At 37.1% G+C, this 22,280-nt stretch overlaps 1 protein-coding gene across 1 annotated transcript; it reads right to left on the bottom strand.

Annotated features, from left to right (window-relative positions):
- Window positions 1-14,294: 14,294 nt before the first annotated feature.
- LOC125804986 (uncharacterized) lies at window positions 14,295-21,247 on the bottom strand. The gene is made up of 8 exons (XM_049485122.1): window positions 21,238-21,247; window positions 18,987-19,019; window positions 18,615-18,890; window positions 17,693-18,025; window positions 16,087-16,325; window positions 14,824-14,901; window positions 14,498-14,578; window positions 14,295-14,348 (listed from the first exon to the last, which is right to left on the bottom strand). The coding sequence occupies exons 1-8, from the start codon at window positions 21,245-21,247 to the stop codon at window positions 14,295-14,297; spliced, it is 1,104 nt and encodes a 367-aa protein (XP_049341079.1).
- Between the last annotated feature and the right edge of the window lie 1,033 nt (window positions 21,248-22,280).

Raw genomic sequence — 22,280 nt, 5'->3', positions numbered from 1 at the left:
GATGTAAACAATGGATGTTTTCCTCTGAATATTTTTATATAGTTTTAAAGTGAAGTGCTGTTTTAATATGGATCTGTGTATTTGCTCTTCACTCTAATAAACTGCATCTGTTTGGAGAGGCTGTATGTTGATGGTGGAAAATGTTAATCTTAGGCAGAGTTCTGGACCATGCTGTAGACTGGGGATTCTTCATACCTGCAACATTTAAAACATTGAGATTATATATTATTTTCGTGCGGTGGCAAACTCAAAACCAACTATCAGAGAATCCGTGACTAAGGGGTTTTAAGAATGCATACGTCAACATCAACAGAATCAATTCTACTTTCAAATACAGCTCTGGAATAAATGAATAGACCACTTCAGTTTCTGAATCAGTTTCTCTGATTTTGCTATTTATTGGTATATATTTGAGTAAAAAGAATATTGTTGTTTTATTCTATAAATATGGACAACATTTATCCCAAATTACAAACAGAAATATTGTCATTTAGAGCATTTATTTGCAGAAAGTGTAAAATGGCCGAAATAACAAAAACAGACGCAGAGCTTTCAGACTTCACATAATGCAAAGAAAACAAGTTCATATTCATCAAGTTTTAAGAGTTCAGTAATCAATATTTGGTGGAATAACCCTAGTTTTATATACAGTTTTCACAGTTTGTATTTTGGCATGTTCTCTTCCACCAGTCTTACACACTGCTTTTGGATAACTTTATGCCTTTACTCCTGGTGCAAAAATTCAAGCAGTTCAGTTTGGTTTGATGGCTTGTGATCATCCATCTTCCTCTTGTTTATATATTTCAGAGGTTTTTAATTTGGTAAAATCAAAGAAACTCATCATTTTTAAGTAATCTCTTTTTTTTTCCAGAGCTGTACGCCTCTTAAACCGAGTACTACTTTACACATCTTCCCTTAAATAGCTTTAAACTCTAACTCTATAAATGATCACACTGTTCTTCACACCCTTTTTTCACAGATTTGTGCTTCTAGGAAAACTAGTAAACAGTTTTATTTGTCTTTACAGTTCTGGAAACTGCAGTTTATTTTAATAAAAAAAAAGAAAAGTATGAAGTCAGCATGAAGCTGAAGGTTCTGCTTTCGAGTTGGTCTATCTGACAGTGTATGTGACATTAATAATCAGATTTCACAGAAAGCAGAGGTGGTTTGTGGGTGTGTAAAAGAGTGGTTTTTAAAGAGAAAGAGAGATAGAGATATATTAGTAATCTGTATTGCTTACCGAGCAGTTCCTGCTCTAGCTTTGTTCACTGTGGCGTACTCAACTTCCTCTTCTTTATTAAAAGCGAGAGTCTGATGAACAGTGGGGCAGAGAGGCTCTTCCTGTGGGCGAGACTGTTTGAACTGAATGGTCGAGTACTGAACTTCATCTGAGGATGCAGCTCCTGTGCAGGGCCTGGAGGTCATAGCCAGGTCTGAGACGGTTTCATACACCGGAGCAGAAGCTGGCTGAGAGAGAGAAGAGAAAGAGAGAGAGAGAGTATTAACCCTCTATGGCATAATGTTGCCCTCAGGCTGCAAACCCTCTTATTGTTATTACAACATTCAATACAAACATTTTTTAAACTATAAGGCGCACCCAAAATCCTTTAATCTTGCCAAAAAATGTCAGTGCGCCTTATAATCCGGTGCACCTTATGTATGAATAATTCTACCCGTCAGGTATTAAGGAGCAGTAAAGCCACGCCGCTGAAGTACAGCATTATAGAAGAGTTTCGTTTCTGGAGTTTAGTTCTCCAGCACCGAGGCAAGAACAGTATTAGCATTAGCCGCTAACGGCGCTAAGCGCTAGCTCTTTCACGGTTCAGAGGTGATTAGTCTGCACATTTACCGTGTTAAAACAAGCTGATATCGCCCTGGCTTGGTGGAACACTCAGGGCTCCTCAGTGTATCGCTGTCGAGCAGCATTTACGGTTAGCAGCTAATGCTAATGCTGCTGCACCCAGTCTTAGAGGAAATCTTGTATTCTGGTAAGTCCTTTACTCTCCCAAATAAACAGTTTTCAGGAGAGAAATCTGCATAGATTAACATCCAGTGCTCATTTGACTTTAAAAGAATATATATAAAAAAATATAAGAATTACAGTTTTGTTTACTTAGCTTAGATATTAGTTACCTCCAACCACCACTAAGCAGCGAGAGCTGCTGAATTAGAAGGAAAACATGGCGACACTCCTGTTCCTTACTAGTGTAGTGTTATAATGCGGTGTATCTTATGTATAAAAAATAAACCAGAAAATAGACGTTCATTGGTAGTGCGCCTTATAATCCGGTCTGCCTTACAGTGCGAAAAATACAGTAGCTTATTTTTTCTGTATTTATTTTATATTTTATATAAGTCCAATACAATGAAGCATACAAGTAGGTCATAAATACAAATAGTAAATAGGTGCAAGAATATGTAAAGAAGTATATTTGGCTGTTTATATTCTTACTGCAACCTTACATTCTTGTCGTAAGCTTACTAAAACTATTTTAATTTTGCGTTTGGGCAACATTTTCTAGAACACTTCCTTTAGCACCACAATGGCAAAACAGTGGTGATTGAAATAATAAGCTTATTATAAAAATAATTGAAATGATTTTTTATTATTTTATATCACAATTTATATCACATTAATTAAAAATCTAATTTCTTACAGACTGTCATATACAACAATATAAAACTGAACTAATTAATCATTAGACTCATTAAGGATCTATATTTGACGCATTAGATATTTTATAATTGTTTCTCTGCTGTGTGTTCACTCCAGCATTAAAACTCACCCCGTCAGTGTTGTCTTCACTCCGGCTGTGGGACAGAGCTGCTTTTCTCCTGTAAATGACATTGATATAAACCCACACTTTTAGCAAAAACATTATCTTGTTCATATGACCATGTGTAGTGCCTTATGAAATCTTTTTTAAATTCTCTCTCGACCTGACAAAAGACTGCACGAAACAAGAGACTAATATGTATTAAAATATGTATTTAAAAGTTCTTACCTAATGCAAAAAAGGACTGCAATAAATTCCAGAAGCAAAACCACAAGGACTCCAGAAGCGATATATATTGCAGATGTTTTATCTGTATAAAAGAGGAGAACTCAACATGTTAAACAAGAGTAAAATGGACCAAAATCAAGTTATCAAACAGACTGAAAACTAGCAAGTCTTTACTAGAGATTTAATAACCACCCATACAGAAAGTACACCTGAAGTATACAGCAACTCTGATGAATTGGATGATCCATATTGATTCTCTGCCAGACAGTAGAAAACTCCACCAGTTCCAGCAGCTAAAGTTAAATTAGAGCCGTTTCTAAAAGGTTCAGAGCTGCTTCCTGTCTTCCTGAACCAGGTGTAGGAGCTGGCAGGGTTGGAGTCGCTGACGCACACCAGCGTGATCGAGCCGTTAAACCCGTTAAACTCAGATAGAGATGGAGGTCTGGGAGGATCTGAACAGCACAGAGACTGAGCTAATCACTGAACTTCTTACACTCAGAAGAAACAGGATCATACAGAACAAACTGCACTTACAGAACACGTCCAGACGGGCGGGTGCAGAGCTGTGCTGTCCGAGCTGGTTGAGAGCGGTGCAGTAGTACAGTCCGCTGTGCTGGGAGCTGATGTTGGTGATGCTGTAATTCTGGCCTGTTCCCAGTGATTCATCTGCAGCTGGTCTCTGTTTAAACCAGTAGAAGGTGAGAACAGGAGGATCTGCATCACTGCTGCAGGTCAGAGTCACTGAATCTCCCTCCACTGTCTTTCCAGATGTATGAATGAATGCTCTGGTGTCTTTAGGAGAATCTGAATGAAGAACAGATATTAAAATGCTCCTGATTATCTACAAATGACTAAATAGACTGAAACCTAAATACATCCCTGATACGCTGTAAGAATACAGCTCTAATAGAATATTTCAGTTTACATGATCAGATAAACATGATAAAGCTGCCTTCAGTTACATTAGCTATTTGTTTCAGTCCAGACGACTGACTGAGAGGTAAATTATTGAATGGTAAAATCTGAACTCACACACTGTAGCAGAGCGACAGCCTTCAGCAGCACAGCTGTAACTGATCTATCCACTGAACACAGCTACAGAGCAGGAGGCAGATCTACACTCAGATACAGACTGTTCGTTCCTGTACCAGATGTAGTTGGAGTAGGACTGAGAGCTACAGGTAGAGCTACAGGTCAGTGTTACTGTCTGTCTATTACTGTCTGAAGCAGCTGCAGTACCTTCCACTTTCACCTACAGACCTTCAAACACACCTGAAACAAAGATACTTAGTTTATCTGTGTGGAGAAAATACACACTAAACCAGGCCTTCCTGATATCAGTCCTGAATTACTGTATTTTTGTTCTTTTCTCACACATTTGTTAGGACCTCCCTCCTTCCAGATGAAATATTTTAGACCACTTTCTATGGGTTTACAGTTCAGTCTAAAGGACCAGATGCAGAGCGATTTTTTCCCAGAATGCCCAGTTTATCCATCTAGTATAATGTTTCACCAGTAACAATTATATTATTACCAAACCATTTACATTTCCATCAAATTACACCAAAGAGAAAAATAAGATGAAAAGGGTGGGGCTGTTCTGTCATTAAAATATATGGGGATGGGTGGAGCTACACATCATACAACAGCCAGCCTGCAGAGGCTCTAGACCTGTAGTGACATCACATTTGAGTGTTTTACTGTACAAATACTACAGTATCACATGTGCTCACTGGGGTGTTACATATTCTAATAAAAAATATGAGAGTAACTGAATAAACTGAATATAATCCAGTAGAATCTGACAGTGAGATGATAACAGAGTGAGTGCAGTGTAAAGTGATGTCTTACAGACAGCAGCAGAGCGGATCTCCTCGTGTTCTTTCACAGCACAGGAGTAGCTGCCTGCATCCACAGTGCGGTTCCTCAGATACAGTACAGCTCTGTTCTGCTCAGATACAGGCTGTTCGTTCCTGTACCAGATGTAGGTGGGGTTAGTCAGAGTGCAGGTGGAGCTACAGGTCAGCTGCTTTCCTCCTTCCTTTGTATTCAACACTTTAATCTTCAGACCTGCAGGAGATTTTAAACATGATTTAGTCTATTTTTTATCTGTAGAAATCTCTCATAGAAATAAACTTGTTTTATATGATCCAGAACTACCTGTGACAGACAGACGGACTCCAGAGCTGCCAATGTATTTACCATCAGGATCATCAGTGAAGAATCTAAACGTATATGTCTGTGAATCGCTCGCTCTCAGATCAGTGATTCTCACTGTGTGGTAGAGCTGGTTCTGGTGATACTGCACTCTCCCCTTATACTGATCATCCTCTCGCAGATCTACACGCTGCTCATTAATGAACCAGAATGATTCAGTCACTCTGAGTCCTCCAGGGTATTTATAAGAGCAGGAGAGATCAACTGATGAACCTTCCAGAGCACACACACTATCAGGAGTGTAAGTCACACCCCACTGCTTCTCACCCAGTTCACCTGGAACACAGAATTACAGTCAGTACAGTGCTGATCACTCAGTACTGAAACAGATCTGGGGTGGGTTTCCCGAAAACGATCAATCTTAGCGAATAACGAATGAACTAATGAATGACGTGAGTAAAGAACGAGCCAGTTCTGCGAGTGTTTCCCAAAGAGCTTCACAACACGAAAATTAATGAACGAGGTTAAAGAACATCTTTGTTGACTCCTCCCCCGAAACAGCGCACTCAATCGATCCACAAACATCGATTCAACACTGCCAATATGCAGTATTTATTCACTATTACACCCTAAAAACGTAGAAATGTGTTGTAATCATCAACATTATACATATTCTGAACTTTAAATTGCAAAAGGATGTACTTTGGCATTAATAAAATACTCCTAAAGATAAATATGACTAAATAAATACTCGAAAATCTAATCTATTTTAAAACATTAAACTTTTTTTTACTGTTTTAAAACTATTATTCTTAATATATATATATATATATATATATATATATATATATATATATATATATATATATATATATATATATATATATTAATAGATATTATACTATATATTAATATTAATATTGATAGTAATATTAATTTATTATTATAATTATTAATAATATAAAAATAGTATAATAATACATATACGTATGTTCCAGTGTATATATATATATATATATATATATATACATTAAAACAACAGGAGTAAAGCTCCAGCTCATCCTAATTCACCATCTCAGTTGGGTTTGGGTCAGGGGATTGTGAAGGCCATGCACCTTTTTGTTTACTAGATAGTTCCATATGCGTCAATTAATAGTTTTCATGGTTTTAAATATTAATCGACAATGTAAAAAAAAATAAAAACACTGAATGAGACTTGTCCAACTTTTGACTGGTACTTATATATTTGCGAGCTGATACACCCCAGAGTTTGCCCAGATGAACGGCCACAATGTTGGTTAGAAGCACCTGATTAAGGAATAATATTACAATAATACAATAATACAATAATAATATTACCCTTTACAATACGTGTAGGTGTGATTAAAGACACCGCAGGCGTCCCTGCACCGGACCTACAGTACCAGGGATTTTCCCAATAGCATGGAATATATTGTGTTGTGCTGTAATTCCCGGTCTGGTGGGAATTGTGTATAGTTGTGTGTATTCCACAGTAACAGCCTGATTACAGAATCCACTGACTTGGTGACTTTGCAGCTTTGCTTAGACCGTGAGCATCATCTGCAGGAATCTGGATTTTAATAATGGGTTTGCCCAGTTAGACTACAAGCCACAGACAAATTGGCATTATATATGGCATTATATGGCAATATAATATAATATAACATAACTCATTCACTCACTTACTCACTCATCGTCAACCGCTTTATCCGTTAAGGGTCGCGGGGGGGGGGGGGCTGGAGTCTATACCAGCCGGCTATACACCCTGGAAAAGCCGCCAATCCATCGCAGGGCAGACAGAAACAGACAGACACACAGACACATCCACTCACACACTCACACCTAAGGGGCAGTTTTTAATTTTTATCCGACATCCAATTAGGTCTTTGGACTGTGGGAGGAAACCGGAGCACCCGCAGACACGGGGAATAATATAATATAAGAAATATAATATAATATAATATAATATAATATAATATAATATAATATAATATAATATAATGTAATATAATAACAATAACAATAATAATAATAAAAATTGATTATAATTAATAGTAATATAATATAATAATATTAATAATTATATAATAATATAATTGATTATAATTAATAGTAATATAATATAATTGCTTCAACCACGGAAATTAACATTTTTCTCCCTCAAAATTGGCGGTCCCTGGTGTTTAAGGTGCTGAACTGCAAGTAGAGATCCCCTTAAGAAGCTCTCTAAAAATAACGACTGGGTGAGAGCACTCGTTAATCTGCGAGCGAGTTTACGTAGTACTTTAGTTACTCACTGGTTTGGGAAACACTCTTTAATTAACAATCAATCTTAAGTACGAGTTAACGAAGTTCTTAGCGTTATGAAGCTTTCGAGAAACCCACCCCTGAACAGTAAAATCAGAAACAGATAAATGAAGAATAATATTTACTAAACACATCAGCGGGAACAGCAGAACTGAAATACTGAGTGTGAGTAAAACACTGTAATATCTACCCTACCTGTGGGCAGGTCTGCACTGATTGTGGGCGGAGCTTCTATTCTAAATCAGATAAATCAGTGACTGTGTTCTGCTTTTGGTTCTATAGTGTAGTTTCAGTGTTTAGCTTCATTCACTTCATTACATTTTATTATATTTAGTTAAACTCATGAATCACTGAGGAAAGCAGGGCGTCTTCTGTCTTGTTTTTCCTGTTGATTATCTAGACAGACAATTTAATCTGTTTTAAATCTGAGGTTGTTTTGTTTTTGTTGTTTTGGTAAATGCTCAATCAAGAAGCAATATTACAGTGTCATTAATGTTAACAATGTCTCTAATTTGATCTGGAAGAAGATGAAAGCACTAAATTTATTTCATAGCTTGATCATAATAATGATAATAATAATAATAATAATAATAAGAAGAAGAAGAAGAAGAAGATGATGAGCTTAATTTGTAGAGAATGTTTAATATATTGAAATGCATGAAAGGTGAAAGATGGAAAATTGCTTCACAGTGCAGCACATTAAAACATTAAACCGTGTATTTAAAACAATAAAAAAAAGAATAGAAAAGGGGTAATAATGTATGTGAATATGTGTAATATGTGTAATATATATCTAAAAAAGGTAATAATAAAACGTTAAAAACAAGATTTCCTGCCCTGTTAGTTCTGGAGAAGTCATTGCCTTGTTACATTTGTTGGAAATCAAGTACTGGTATCAAGTACTGAAAAGTCTGACAACCATCAAGACATGCCTGAAAATAATTTTTAAACTGTTTTTACACCAAAAATCTAAATCCTCTCCAGCTCACACTGTCTGTCAGAAACTAAATATTAATAGAATAATAATAATAGATGAACATCAATTAAAGCACTGCTACTGGACTGAGTGTTCTGACTTAGTCCTGCTATTTATTACATATTTGCCTTCTTTTTTCCATATTTCAGGCAGCTGAACATTTTAAAAAGTAGTCACGAAAATGTTGAAATTAGAAATATAAAAATATTCAACATAAATAAATAATAAAAAATAACTTAAAAACTCAGTGTTCAGAAAATGAATCAGGATAGGGGTCAGTGTGAAGCTGCTGGTGTTTCCTGGGCTTTACACGGAAAAGCAATTTCTCATATCAGGCTTACTCTCTGAAATGAAATATGCAGTCACTGTTCTTACAGCACTGTTGTTAGCATGGCTTCACTGATGCTGTTGTGTTTGTGGCTGTGTTCCTCTTCTGCTGGTATTTAAAGGGTTCTGTAGGTTTCTCTATTACAGAAAATCTTCATGCAACCTTTGTTTATTCATATTTATTTTAGTACTAATTATGTTTAATAATTAATTCTGGATAACCAAAAAAAGCTGCATAAAATCACAGACTTACTACTGCTAAAAAAGATTAAGATTTTAGAATGGATAACATTTTGAGTAAGTGAGATCTGAAATAACTTTAGTATAAATGTTCTCCTCAATTTAATCAGCTCTCAATTAAAACCTTCAGCAGATAAAAACGTGGGAGGAGACTAAGAGGCAGTATCACAGTCAGCTTCTGCTTACAGCTAGAAAACTAGACCTCCTCTGATAAATACAGACTGAGACACACTACTGAGTCAGAGGGAGGAGAGGGGGGTGAGGTTACACCAAAAACACATGATTTATAAAGTGTTAGATTAAGAAGTGGAGTAGCTTCAGGGATTCAAGTTATTTCATAACTTCACTTAAAATAATGAACACGAGAATTATCTGAATTAAAATGTTCATCTTTGTTTTGAATAAAGTTTTACAAAAAATTATTTATTGTACAGGAATCGGAAGTATTAAGATAAGGAAACTTATTCTACTGAAGTCAAATGTTTGGTAATGTTGGTATCTCAGAACTCCACAGAATACAGAATGAACCTCATTGTTCTAAAGTAGAACCTGATTTCCTGGTTTTAAACAGTCTGAATGATTCTCTTTAGTGACACTGAGAGACAGACTGACTCCGTACTTACAGTATGGAAGAGAGTAGACGTAGTTATTGACTTTACAGGAGTATCTGTCCTGAATAGATGAACTGGTGGATTTGATCCAAACTGTGGAACTGATTGAACATCCCAGGTTAGTTTTAGTGTCGTACCAGTAACCCCTGTTCCAGTATCCTCCAACTCTGTCCCAGGTGTAGTAACAGTTTCCAATGGGGCTGCAGGTGAGGCTACAGGTCAGTTTCACTACGCTCTGTCCTACAGCCTGTTGATGCACTGTCCCATGCAGGACAAAACACACACAAACACACACACACACATTTACAATAAATATATATATTTTAAATCAGAATCCTGGTTTTGTGTGTGTGTGTTTATTTACCTGTTTGTTCGGATGAAGCTGGTATCTGGTGGCCTGGTGGAGAGAGTGTTAAATCCACAGTGTTAAATACTGCTGTTAATATTTAATATATAACATTAACAGAATTATGAGCAGCACAAAGACATGTGAAGGTTGATGGAGATTTGATGAACACAGAAGAACTGAGCTCATTTTAAAGTGTTTCAGAGCTTTACAGTATTACTTTCACAGATCTGATCAGCAACATCTGCCCCTTAAAACTATAGTATATAATTAGTGTGAAAAAAAAATTGTTACATTTTTATAAATACTCTTTTAATGCCTGTCTACCTCTCTAACCCATGATTTCTGAATTGCACGTCCAGAGCATGTTCATGAGGCTGATTTTCAAATGTCACAGCCCATTTCACACAAACACACACTATTTATTGTGTGTTAGGAGCAAGCAAACCTTACAAGCTAACACAGCAGAAACTGTCTAAAAGAAAAACAAGATGTTGTTTTTAACACCCTTGATTGGTGGACAAAACAATAAATTAGCAGATTTTCCAATACTTTTGTTCATATAGTTCTAAATCTATACACAGAAACACTTATATAGAGTCTATAGTCACCAACATGGTGGTGGTAGTTACTGGTTATTAATGTGGGGATGTTTTCTCGTCTCAGAACTTGAACAATATTCTGTTTTTAAAGGAACCCTGAATTCAGTTCTGTATTAAAGAATTATTCATTAGTCTGTCTGTCGATGAGCTGAACATAATCAGGTTCTGCAGGAAATTAATGATTCAGAACAGAAATGCAAACCCACATCTGAGCAGCTGAACAGAAACAATATAAATATTTAGGATGATGGCCTGGCCAAAGTTTCTACAGAGAAAAGCAGAGTTTAAATATGTTTAACACACAGGTGATTCACATATTGGTTAAGATTTTACCATAAATAAAATTTATCATGGATTAATTTAGCATTGTGCTTAAAGATCTACGCACACTCACTGCAACAAATCGGCAACAATAAAGAAAATCTGTGAGATAAAAAAAAAAAAACCTGATTCAGACTTAGTCTAAACACTTTTCAGTTCACACACATGGATATTAAACAGTTGAAACTAATTAATATGAAAAAGATCAGAAATGGTAAATAAATATAAAAGTTTACCTGCCAGTAAAATGAGGATCACTGCTGCTGTGATAGTTGCTGATCTTTGGGGAGACATGGCAGCATCACTCTTTAAACACAGCTGATATCAGAAGATCCAGAAGATCATCAGTCCTACTGTCCTTCACTTCTGATCTGCTCTGGTCTAAATAGAGAGAAGAGTCAGAAGAAAAGATGACGGAGTGTTCTGCAGTTTCCATTCTGTCCTCACATCTCCCCATAGCTCAGTGCCACTTCCTGTCCTCTGCTGCTCTTTTATACTCCCCTTAAGACTGTCAGTTTTTTTTTTTATTTATTTATTTATTGTGAGGACTATCTGATCATTCTCATATCATTATCAGTAAAGGGTTAATGATGTTGAATTTGTATGAATAATAAGGCTGTAATAACTTGTGTAATACACTTATATAGAAGAGATGCAGAGGTGTAAATGTGGTTAAAGGGTCATGAAACAGGAAACAGAAGATGAGAAATGGGCTGATTTCACACCATCACCAAGTGCGATGTTTGACCACATGACCTTTAGACAACCCTTTAGACAACCCTTATACAGGGGAGATCTTTATACAAGTTTAAGTTTAAGTCGTATAATTTTGTTTTCATACCATAATAGTAATTTTCTTTTAAAACATAATACATTGCATTTTTGCAGTATTACAATATATTTAAACATATATAGATAATAATAAATATAATATTAATGTTACTCTTAACTGCTGGACAGGAGGCATTAAACCATCTCATCTCATTGTCAACCGCTTAATCCGTGAAGGGTTGCGGGGGGGCTGGAGCCTATCCCAGCAGGCATCGGGCGGAAGGCCGGATACACCCTGGACAGGCCGCCAATCCATCGCAGGGCAGACAGACACAGACAGACAAACAGACACATTCACTCACACACTCACACCTAAGGGGCAATTTCAATCAAGTTCCAATTAGCCTGAACATGCCGTCTTTGGACTGTGGGAGGAAACCGGAGGAACCCGGAGGAAACCCACGCAGACACAGGGAGAACGTGCAAACTCCACACAGAAAGACCCGGGTTGCCCCAGCCGGGAATCGAACCCAGGCCGTCTTGCTGTGAGGCGGAAGTGCTACCCACTGCGCCACTGTGCCGCCTGGCATTAAACCAATTAATCAGAAAATAATTTTTCAGTCTTTAATTTCTTTGTGAAAAGAGAAGAAAACTGAGTCACTATGTGTTTATACTGTGTTGAATCTACACAGATTAGATACAGTAGTTTCTGTGACTGTCAGACTCTGAATATTTAATAATGATAAGTATAACATTTGCTGAATAAAAATACAGTTAGTGTGAACAGAATACAGGTGTTTCCGTTATTGTGTCCAGCTGTAGCTCTGAAACAGGGCAGGAGACAGCAGGTTCCAGTGGACTGAAGCAGAAATGAAAGAGAATCCTGACTGTTAGAACTTGCAGACCTTAAACTAGAGTAAATGTCCAACACTATTAAAATATGATGTATAAAACAATCTAATTAAACAGCTGGATGGAAATCTGGACACTGCTGACTTTAACATGGACTGACCTCATATTACTGACAGGTTGATCTACACAGGTGGAGTTTGGGAGGTAAACAGGTGGAGAACTGACTCCCTCTACTGGATTTATGGTGTTAAAACTGCATCTCTGTTCACTTCCTGCTCTCACTGCAGTCCTGAAACATAGCAAAGAGTCTTAACTATCAATACATAACTAAAAAACACAAAAAAAACTGATTAATAAAAACAATAACAACAATAATAATAATACATACAACAGTACTGCTTTATTACTTTATTTTTAGTCCATGTTAGAAATAACAATAATGCATGAAAATTATGAAAAAAGTAAATATATTTATGTACAACTTTGAAAAAATTAAGAGACCACTTCAGTTTGATAAAATAAAAATATTGTCATTTAGAGCATTTATTTGCAGAAAATGAAAAATGGCTGAAATAACAAAAAAAAACTTTCAGTCCTCAAAAAATCAATTCAAGCAGTTCAGCTTGGTTTGCTGGCTTTTGATAATCCATCTTGCTCTTGGTTATAATTTCAATTTGTTAAAATCAAAGAAACTCATCATTTTTAAGTGGTCTCTCATTTTTTTGACAAATTTAAAATTAAGAAAATATATATATAAAAAACGGCCCAATACGAAAGTAAGTACAATATTGAGTAAATTTGTTAAAACAAACAAAATAAAAGCATCTTAAAGCTCACCTTCCGCGAAAATCCGATTTTTCTTGTTTTTTGTGGAATACAGTAGGTCTCTCCGAGTTGAATGTGTACACCTGCACATTAAACTGTTTTGCAGCCCCCATTGTCTGCAGGAGCTAAGCAAAGAAATCCCCCCTCCCCCCCTCCGAAAAACGGGTGAATTTTGAATTATCTTTCTGCCTACGTAGGCAGAAACTCACAGACCAGCCCACCTTGGCTCGAGAAACTCCCAGAGGCGGAGCTGAAGCGACGCAACATCACCGCTCATCAGTTAGGAGGTGGGAGGCAGTGAGCGGCAGAACGGTGGAGGGGCGTCGCAGTGCTCCTAGCCAATCAGAGGAGAGATATTTGCATGCTGTTTGCATGTATGAATATTCATGAGCAAAGCTGGAATCCGGTCATTTTGGACACACCCCTAAAACAGTCCATTAAAAAAGAGCTATACAGAGACACCTGAGCACTTTTTTTTTACAAAAACGGCTCACATGTCATTCATTCATACTAGAGACCACAACTAGACATTTTAAAATGAAAGAAAAAACGACGGAAGGTGACCTTTAAGATATTACTTATTTCTTACCTCTTTAGAAAAAAGATAAAAATTCTAATTTTCTGAAAGACTCATGAAACTAATTTATATTTATATACACACACATATATATATATATATATATATATATATATATATATATATATATATATATATATATATATATATATATATATATATATATTCCATACATATAACTTCTATCCACCAGACAGAGGAGCTTTGAGTGAATCTGACTGAATCTCTTTATGACTTTAGGACAGAATCTGATGAGTGATGATCTCTAAAAGCTGTCTAATCCCAGAAATGCTCCTCTGTTCCTCTATAAAGATCTGAATCTTCAGCAGTGAATAAAGAGGAACTGAACACGGCTGTTAGTTATTCTCCTCGTCTGGAGCTCCGCTCTGCACCGAGGGAGGACCAACAACCTGAACACAACACACACAGATCACAGAAACTGTTATATACTGAACACACACACACACACACACACACACACACACACACACAGAAACAGTTATATACTGAACACACACACACACACACACACACACACACACACACTGCACTGACTTACTGTCAAAGTGTCGTACTCAGATGATGTCCTGGTTGCAGGGTTCAGGGTTGAGTAGGTATCACTGGGGGAGTGTGTTGCATGCTGATAAAGCAAGATAAAACAACATTAAACATTAACAATGTCAAGTCAAGTCAAGTCAAGTCATTATCAACCGCTTTATCCATTAAGGGTCGCGGGGGGGTGCTGGAGCCTATCCCAGCCAGCATCGGGCGGAAGGCAGGATACACCCTGGACAGGCCGCCAGTCCATCGCAGGGCAACATTAACAATGTTCATAACATAATATTTCTAACAAGAAATACACACAAACACACTGCACTGACTTACTGTCAGAGTGTCGTACTCAGAGGACGAGGTGGTGGCGAGGTTTAGAGCTGTGTACGTGTCGTCTCCAGGTTTTGGAGTCTTTTAGAGAGAGACGAGGAAACACAGATTAAAGTCTATATTCAGTAAAACTCTATAGGAACATTTTCATAAACAGCTTCAGTAGAATCTTCTCTCAGTACCTGAACATCAGCACCTCTCTCTGCTCTCCTCTTCCTCCTGATCTCACATTAAACACAAAACACATCTTTAACTGTTTCCATTTGAGGCTGCAGTTTTATGTTGAGGTTAAAACTGTATTTAGACAGACAGTTCAGATATTCAGTTTAATAATAAAAGAATAATGTTACTCACTGAACGCACAGAACAGCAGTAAGAAGAGAGAGAGCCAGAGCAGAAACCAATCCAACAGCTGCCCAGACTGCATACTGCTTCCACCAATCAGGTAAAGGAACTAAATAAAACAACATACTGCAGTTTAGCTCCACCCATTCAGCCTACAGCAGTTTAGCTCCACCTATGCAGAATTGTTAAGGTTTCAGATTTGGTATTTATATATGCAGTCCACTCCAAAAGTATTGAAACAGTGAGGTCAATCCCTTAATTTGTGTTGTAGATTGAAAATGTTTTATGAATTTTAGAAATTAATATTTCCTGTTATTTCCTGGATCTGAAACACACTTCAGAAGATAGCACCTTCTGTCTGAACCCACCTATATTAATGTGAGCAAAAGTCTTGGAACATGTGACTGTCACGTGTGTTTTGTTGCCCAGGTGTTTCCTAAAACATTGATTATTCAATCAACAAATAGAGCTAAATGTCAGATTCAGATTTGGGTTTTGCCTGTGCAGATTGTGTACTTATAGAAAAACAGAGCGGTATGTGAATGAAAATAAGCAATTGTGATGTAATTAGAAGGTGCAAAAATCAAAGCCATTGCAAAAATGTTGGCAATAGCCAGTTGGACATTCCATTTGTAATGTTCTGAAGAAGAAAGTCGTCACTGGTGTACTGCATTAAAGATGTTAAACAGGTAGACCAAGGAAAACTACTGCAATGACCGCTCTGGTGCCTTTAGGAGAGTTTTTGTAGAGAACAGATATTAAAACTCTCCTGATTATCTACAAATTACTATATAGACTAAAACATATACAATACAGCTCTACTAGATTATCTCAGTTTACATGATCAGATAAACATGATGAAGCTGTTCTCAGTCATTAGCTATGGTTCTGTCCAGAAAATGAATATCTGAACTCACACACTGCATCATAGCGGAGACCGCGACCTTCAACAGCACAGCTGTAGCTGATCTCTCCACTAAACACAGCTACAGAGCAGGAGGCAGATCTACACTCAGATACAGGCTGTCCGTTCCTGTACCAGGTGTAGATGGAGTAGGACTGAGAGCTACACATCGAGCTACAGGTCAGTGTTACTGTCTGTCCTTCTGCAGGAGCAGCTGCAGCACCTTCCACTTTCACCTGCAGACTTTCAAACACACCTGAAACAAAGAGACTCATAGAGTTTATCTGTGTGTAACAATAAACACACTAAACCAGGCCTTCCTGATATCAGTCCTGAATTATTGTATTTTTGTTCTTTTTTCACACACAGCTTCATTTGTTAGGACCTCCCTCCTTTCAGATGAAATATCTTAGACCACCTTTTCTGGGTTTACAGTTCAGTCTAAAGGACCAGAAGCAGAGCGAATTTTTCCCAGAATGCCCAGTTTATCCAGCTAGTATAATGTTTCAACAGAAACAATGATATTATTACCAAACCATTTACATTTCCATCAAATTACACCAAAAAGAGATCTGGAGATTAACTTTGTTTACTTTGAGAAGAACTGAATAGCTATGTTTTATCCACAAATTTAACCCCTGAGCTGCTGCAATACAGTCAGTGCACACCAGTTAACATTTAAATAAGATAAAATACTGTTTTAAACAGTATATGGTCACAAAAAAACACTAATGTTAGATGGCTGGGTAACAACTGATTCGATCACATTGGCCATTTTACACTCAGGCTTCAAACTAAGACACTCAGTATGAAACAACAACAATAAAAAACAACAATTTTACACTAACTCCAGACTTACTGAAAAAAAAAACAAGAAATAACTTCATACAAAGAGACGGTTAATGAGACCAACAGCATAATAACACCACATGATCAATTATAGTAATTAATAATGATGATTAATTAACCAGTTTCTTGACAGCTGGACTACAACTTAGCTACTCCATGTGATGCAGAAAAGATGTTCCACCCAAAACTGTTAATCCCTTTATTAATTAATTCAAGGGTGAGGCTGTTCTGTCATTAAAATATATGGGGATGGGTGGATCTACACATCATACAACAGCCAGCTAGACCTGTAGTGATGTCACATGTGAGTGTACTGTGCAAATACTACAGTATCACATGTGGTCACTGGGGTGTTGAAACTTCTAATACAAAATATGAGAGTAACTTAATAAACTGTGTATAATCCAGTAGAATCTGACAGTGAGATGATAACAGAGTGAGTGCAGTGTAAAGTGATGTCTTACAGACAGCAGCAGAGCGGATCTCCTCGTGTTCTTTCACAGCACAGGAGTAGCTGCCTGCATCCACAGTGCGGTCCCTCAGATACAGTACAGCTCTGTTCTGCTCAGATACAGGCTGTCCGTTCCTGTACCAGATGTAGGTGGGGTTAGTCAGAGTGCAGGTGGAGCTACAGTTCAGCATCTTTCCTCCTTCCTGTGTGTTCAACACTTCAATCTTCAGATCTGCAGGAGATTTTAAACATGATTTAGTCTAATTTTATCTGTAGAAATCTCTCATAGTTAAATAAACTTGTTTTATATAATCCAGAACTACCTGTGACAGACAGACTGACTCCAGAGCTGCCAATGTATTTACCACCAGGATCATCAGTGATGAATCTGAACTTATATATCTGAGAATCGCTCGCTCTCAGATCAGTGATTCTCACTGTGTGGTAGAGCTGAGTCTGGTAATACTGCACTCTCCCCTTATACTGATCATCATCTCGCAGATCTACATGCTGCTCATTAATGAACCAGAATGATTCAGTCACTCTGAGTCCTCCAGGGTATTTATAGGAGCAGGAGAGACGAACTGATGAACCTTCCAGAGCACACACACTATCAGGAGTGTAAGTGACTCCCCACTGTTTCTCACCCAGTTCACCTGGAATACACAGAATTACAGTCAGTACAGTGCTGATCAGTCAGTACTGAAACAGTTCTGAACAGTTAAATCAGAAACAGATAAATGAAGAATAATACACATCAGCGGGAACAGCAGAACTGAAATACTGAGTGTGAGTAAAACACTGTAATATCTACCCTACCTGTGGGCAGATCTGCACTGATTGTGGGCGGAGCTTCTATTTTAAAGCAGATAAAGCAGTGATTGTGTTCTGCTTTTGGTTCCATAGTATGGTTTTGTTGAGTATAAATGTTCTCTTCAATTTAATCAGCTCTCAATTAAAACCTTCAGCAGACAAACTTAAAATGTTTATCTTTGTTTGGCCCATCCTGAATAAAGTTTTGAATAAAGTTTTCCAAAAGTGTATTTACTGTACAGGAATCGAAAGTATTAAGATAAAGAAACTAATTATTCTACTGAAATCAAATCTTTGGTACTCAATATCTCAGAACTGCACAGAATACAGAAGAAACCTCATTGTTCTAAAGTAGAACCTGATTTCCTGGTTTTAAACAGTCTGAATGATTCTCTTTAGTGACACTGAGAGACAGACTGACTCTGTACTTACAATCTGAAGGAGGCTGGATGTAGTTACTGATATTACAGGAGTATCTGTCCTGAATAGATGATCTGGTGGATTTGATCCAAACTGTGGCAGTAGTTGAACATCCTAGGTTAGTTGGAGTGCTCTGCCAGTAACCTCCCCCTGTGTACCGGTGGTCTGGGATCCAGCGATGATCATCTCTGAACCAGCTGTAGAAACAATTTCCACTGCAGGTGGGACTACAGGTAAATTTACTCACTTTGTGCCCTACAACCTGCTGATCCACCGTCCCCTTCTGAACTACACACACACACACACACACAATTACAATGTTTTTTCAGAAATCCTTGTTTGTGGCATGTGTGTGTGTGTTTGTGTGTGCGTGTGTTTATTTACCTTCTTGTCCAGATGAAGCTGGTATCTGGTGGCCTGATGGAGAGAGTGTTAAATCCACAGTGTTAAATACTGCTGCTTTTATTTAATATATAACATTAACAGAATCATGAGCTGCAAAAAGACATGTGAAGGTTGATGGAGATTTTTGATGAACACAGAAGAACTGAGCTCAGTTTAAAGTGTTTCAGAGCTTTACAGTATTAATATCTCCCCCTTAAAACTATAGGATATAATTAGTGTGGGATTTTTTTTTTACACTTTTAACCCTGAAAGTAATCAGTAGATTTAATGCTCTGATTACATAATGACTTGGACTGGACAGCATACAGTACCTGCCTGTCTACCTCTCTACCCCAGGACTTCTGCAGAAGGACAGAGCATGTTCATGAGGCACATTTTCAAATGTCACAGCCCATTTCACACAGACTACAAGCTAACACAGCAAAGGCTTTTTGAAAAAAACAAGATAATCTTGTTTTTAACACTCTTGATTGGTGGACCAAACAATAAATTAGCAGATTTCCCAATACTTTACTTAATATAGTTCTGGATTTATTGAAGCTTTTAAAATCTATACACAGAAACACTTATATACAGTTTATAGTCAATATAAAGTCCTCAAATAATGGTAATACCTTGCTAACATTTTATTGCACCTTCTAACGCCAATCATGGTGCCAGTTCAAGTAGAAAGTCCTGCCTTTCAGGAAAAACAGCCAATCAGCTTGCTGGTTTTGTGGAACGCAGAGGAGGGTCAGTGTGGGGAAGCCCCCTGTCGCTGTGAGTTCAGGCAGCTAGTCGGAGCAGCTGACGTTAAAACTGATCTGGATATATAGTGAATGTTCTAAAAAAAGGTAACGGAGCTAACCATGTAAATTGTGATTACATTGTTTCTGGAGCTGTTTCTGCAGGTTAAAAAGACTCGCCTCCCAATCAAAACTGACAGATCAAATTGTGCTTAATAAAATGCAGCTTCTGATGTTAGCATAACTTTGGAATTAAGTATTCAAGGTCTAAGTATATATAAATAAATATATATATTTTTTTTTCAGCGCTTCTCAGCAGAGAAACTGACCAGATAATTTACGAAAACACCAATATTAATTTATGATGTATTCAGTTTTTTTTTTTTTAAGATGGATTGTGCACTGCAGCATGTCCTTGTGTGTGTGATGAGTGAAACCATACACACGTTAAGCATGAGCAGCGTGTTTAGGTTTATTTGTCAGTGGCACACCTTGGTTCCATCACACCATTTGGCGTAGATATATATTTGTAACTCCATTGCTATTTAAATGATGCAGGTGCAAGGCATCAAAATGACTGTTGGCAGGGTATAAGATAGTAATTACCATCATAATGTGCCTTGCGCAGGGTGTAAGATAGGGCCCTTAATGTTCTATTGATAGATCAGTCTGAACTAGGACAAAGGTCCTGCGATATATTTGATTTAAGCCTAAATTCTCTAGTAGAAACTCATATAAACAGTAAAACATGGTGGTGGTAGTGTGTCTCAGAACCTGAACAACCTTCTGTTTTTAAAGGAAGAATGAATTCAGTCCTGTATCAGATAATTATTGATTAGGCTGTCTGTTCATCCATCCATGAGCTAAATATAATCAGGTTCTGCAGGAAATCAATGACCCAGAACAGAAAAGCAAACCCACATCTGAGCAGCTGAACAGAAACAATATGAATATTTAGGAATGACCTAGGAAAGACCAAAGTCTCCTACAGAGAAAAGTGGAGTTTAATTTTCTCCACAATGATGTGAATGACTGAAATAGGTTTTACACACAGGTGATTCACATATTGGTTAAGATTATTCCATAAATAACATATGTTTATTGTTTATCATGGTTTAATATAGCATTGTGCTTAAAGATCTACAAACATTCACTTCAACAAATCTGCAACAATAAAGAAAATCAGTGAGATAAAAAAAAACTGACTCTTTCAGTTCACACACATGGATATTAAACATTTAAAACTAATTAATATGAAAAAGATCTGAAATGGTAAATAAATGTAAAAGTTTACCTGCCAGTAAAATGAGGATCACTGCTGCTGTGATATTTGCTGATCTTTGGGGAGACATGGCAGCATCACTCTTTAAACACAGCTGATATCAGAAGATCCAGAAGATCCTCAGTCCTACTGTCCTTCACTTCTGATCTGCTCTGGTCTAAATAGAGAGAAGAGTCAGAAGAAAAGATGACGGTGTGTTCTGCAGTTTCCATTCTGTCCTCACATCTCCCCATAGCTCAGAGCTACTTCCTGTCCTCTGCTGCTCTTTTATACCTCGCTTAAGACTGTCAGAACGTCAGTCATCAATTAATTTATTTATTTATTTATTGTGAGGACTATCTGATCATTCTCATATCATTATCAGTAAAGGGTTAATGATGTTGAATTTGTATAATTAATAATAAGGCTGTAATAACTTGTGTAATACACGTATATAGAAGAGATGCAGAGGTGTAAATGTGGTTAAAGGTAATGAAACAGGAAACAGAAGATGAGAAATGGGCTCATTTCACACCATCACCAAGTGCGATGTTTGACCACATGACCTTTAGACAACCCTTTAGACAACCCTTATACGGGGGAGATCTTTATACAAGTTTAAGTTTAAGTCATATAATATTGTTTTCATACCATAATAGTAATTTTCTTTTAAATCGTAATACATTGCATTTTTTGCAGTATTACAATATATTGAAACATATATAGATAATAATAAATATAATATTAATGTTACTCTTAACTGCTGGACAGGAGGCATTAAACCAATTAATCAGAAAATCATTTTTCAGTTTTTTTATTTCTTTGTGAAAAGAGAAGAAAACTGAGTCACTATGTGTTTATACTGTGTTGAATCTACACAGATTAGATACAGTAGTTTATGTGACTGTCAGACTCTGATTATTTAATAATGATAAGTATAACATTTGCTGAATAAAAATACAGTTAGTGTGAACAGAATACAGGTGTTTCCGTTATTGTGTCCAGCCGTAGCTCTGAAACAGGGCAGGAGACAGCAGGTTCCAGTGGACTGAAGCAGAAATGAAAGAGAATCCTGACTGTTAGAAATTGCAGACCTTAAACTAGAGTAAATGTCCAACACTATTAAAATATGATGTATAAAACAATCTAATTAAACAGCTGGATGGAAATCTGGACCCTGCTGACTTTAACATGGACTGACCTCATATTACTGACAGGTTGATCTACACAGGTGGAGTTTGGGAGGTAAACAGGTGGAGAACTGACTCCCTCTACTGGATTTATGGT

Source organism: Astyanax mexicanus, chromosome 11, assembly GCF_023375975.1.
Source record: "Astyanax mexicanus isolate ESR-SI-001 chromosome 11, AstMex3_surface, whole genome shotgun sequence".
NCBI classification, from domain to species: domain Eukaryota; kingdom Metazoa; phylum Chordata; class Actinopteri; order Characiformes; family Acestrorhamphidae; genus Astyanax; species Astyanax mexicanus.
Note: the sequence above shows the minus strand (reverse complement) of the source record. Positions and strands in the feature narration are given on the sequence as shown.

Coding starts and splice junctions, on each gene's coding strand:
- LOC125804986 (XM_049485122.1), bottom strand. Junction 18,891..18,986: donor AGCTTCATCTGGACAAGAAG/GTAAATAAACAC, acceptor GTGTGTGTGTAG/TTCAGAAGGGGACGGTGGAT. Junction 14,579..14,823: donor CTGAGTACGACACTCTGACA/GTAAGTCAGTGC, acceptor TTGCTTTATCAG/CATGCAACACACTCCCCCAG.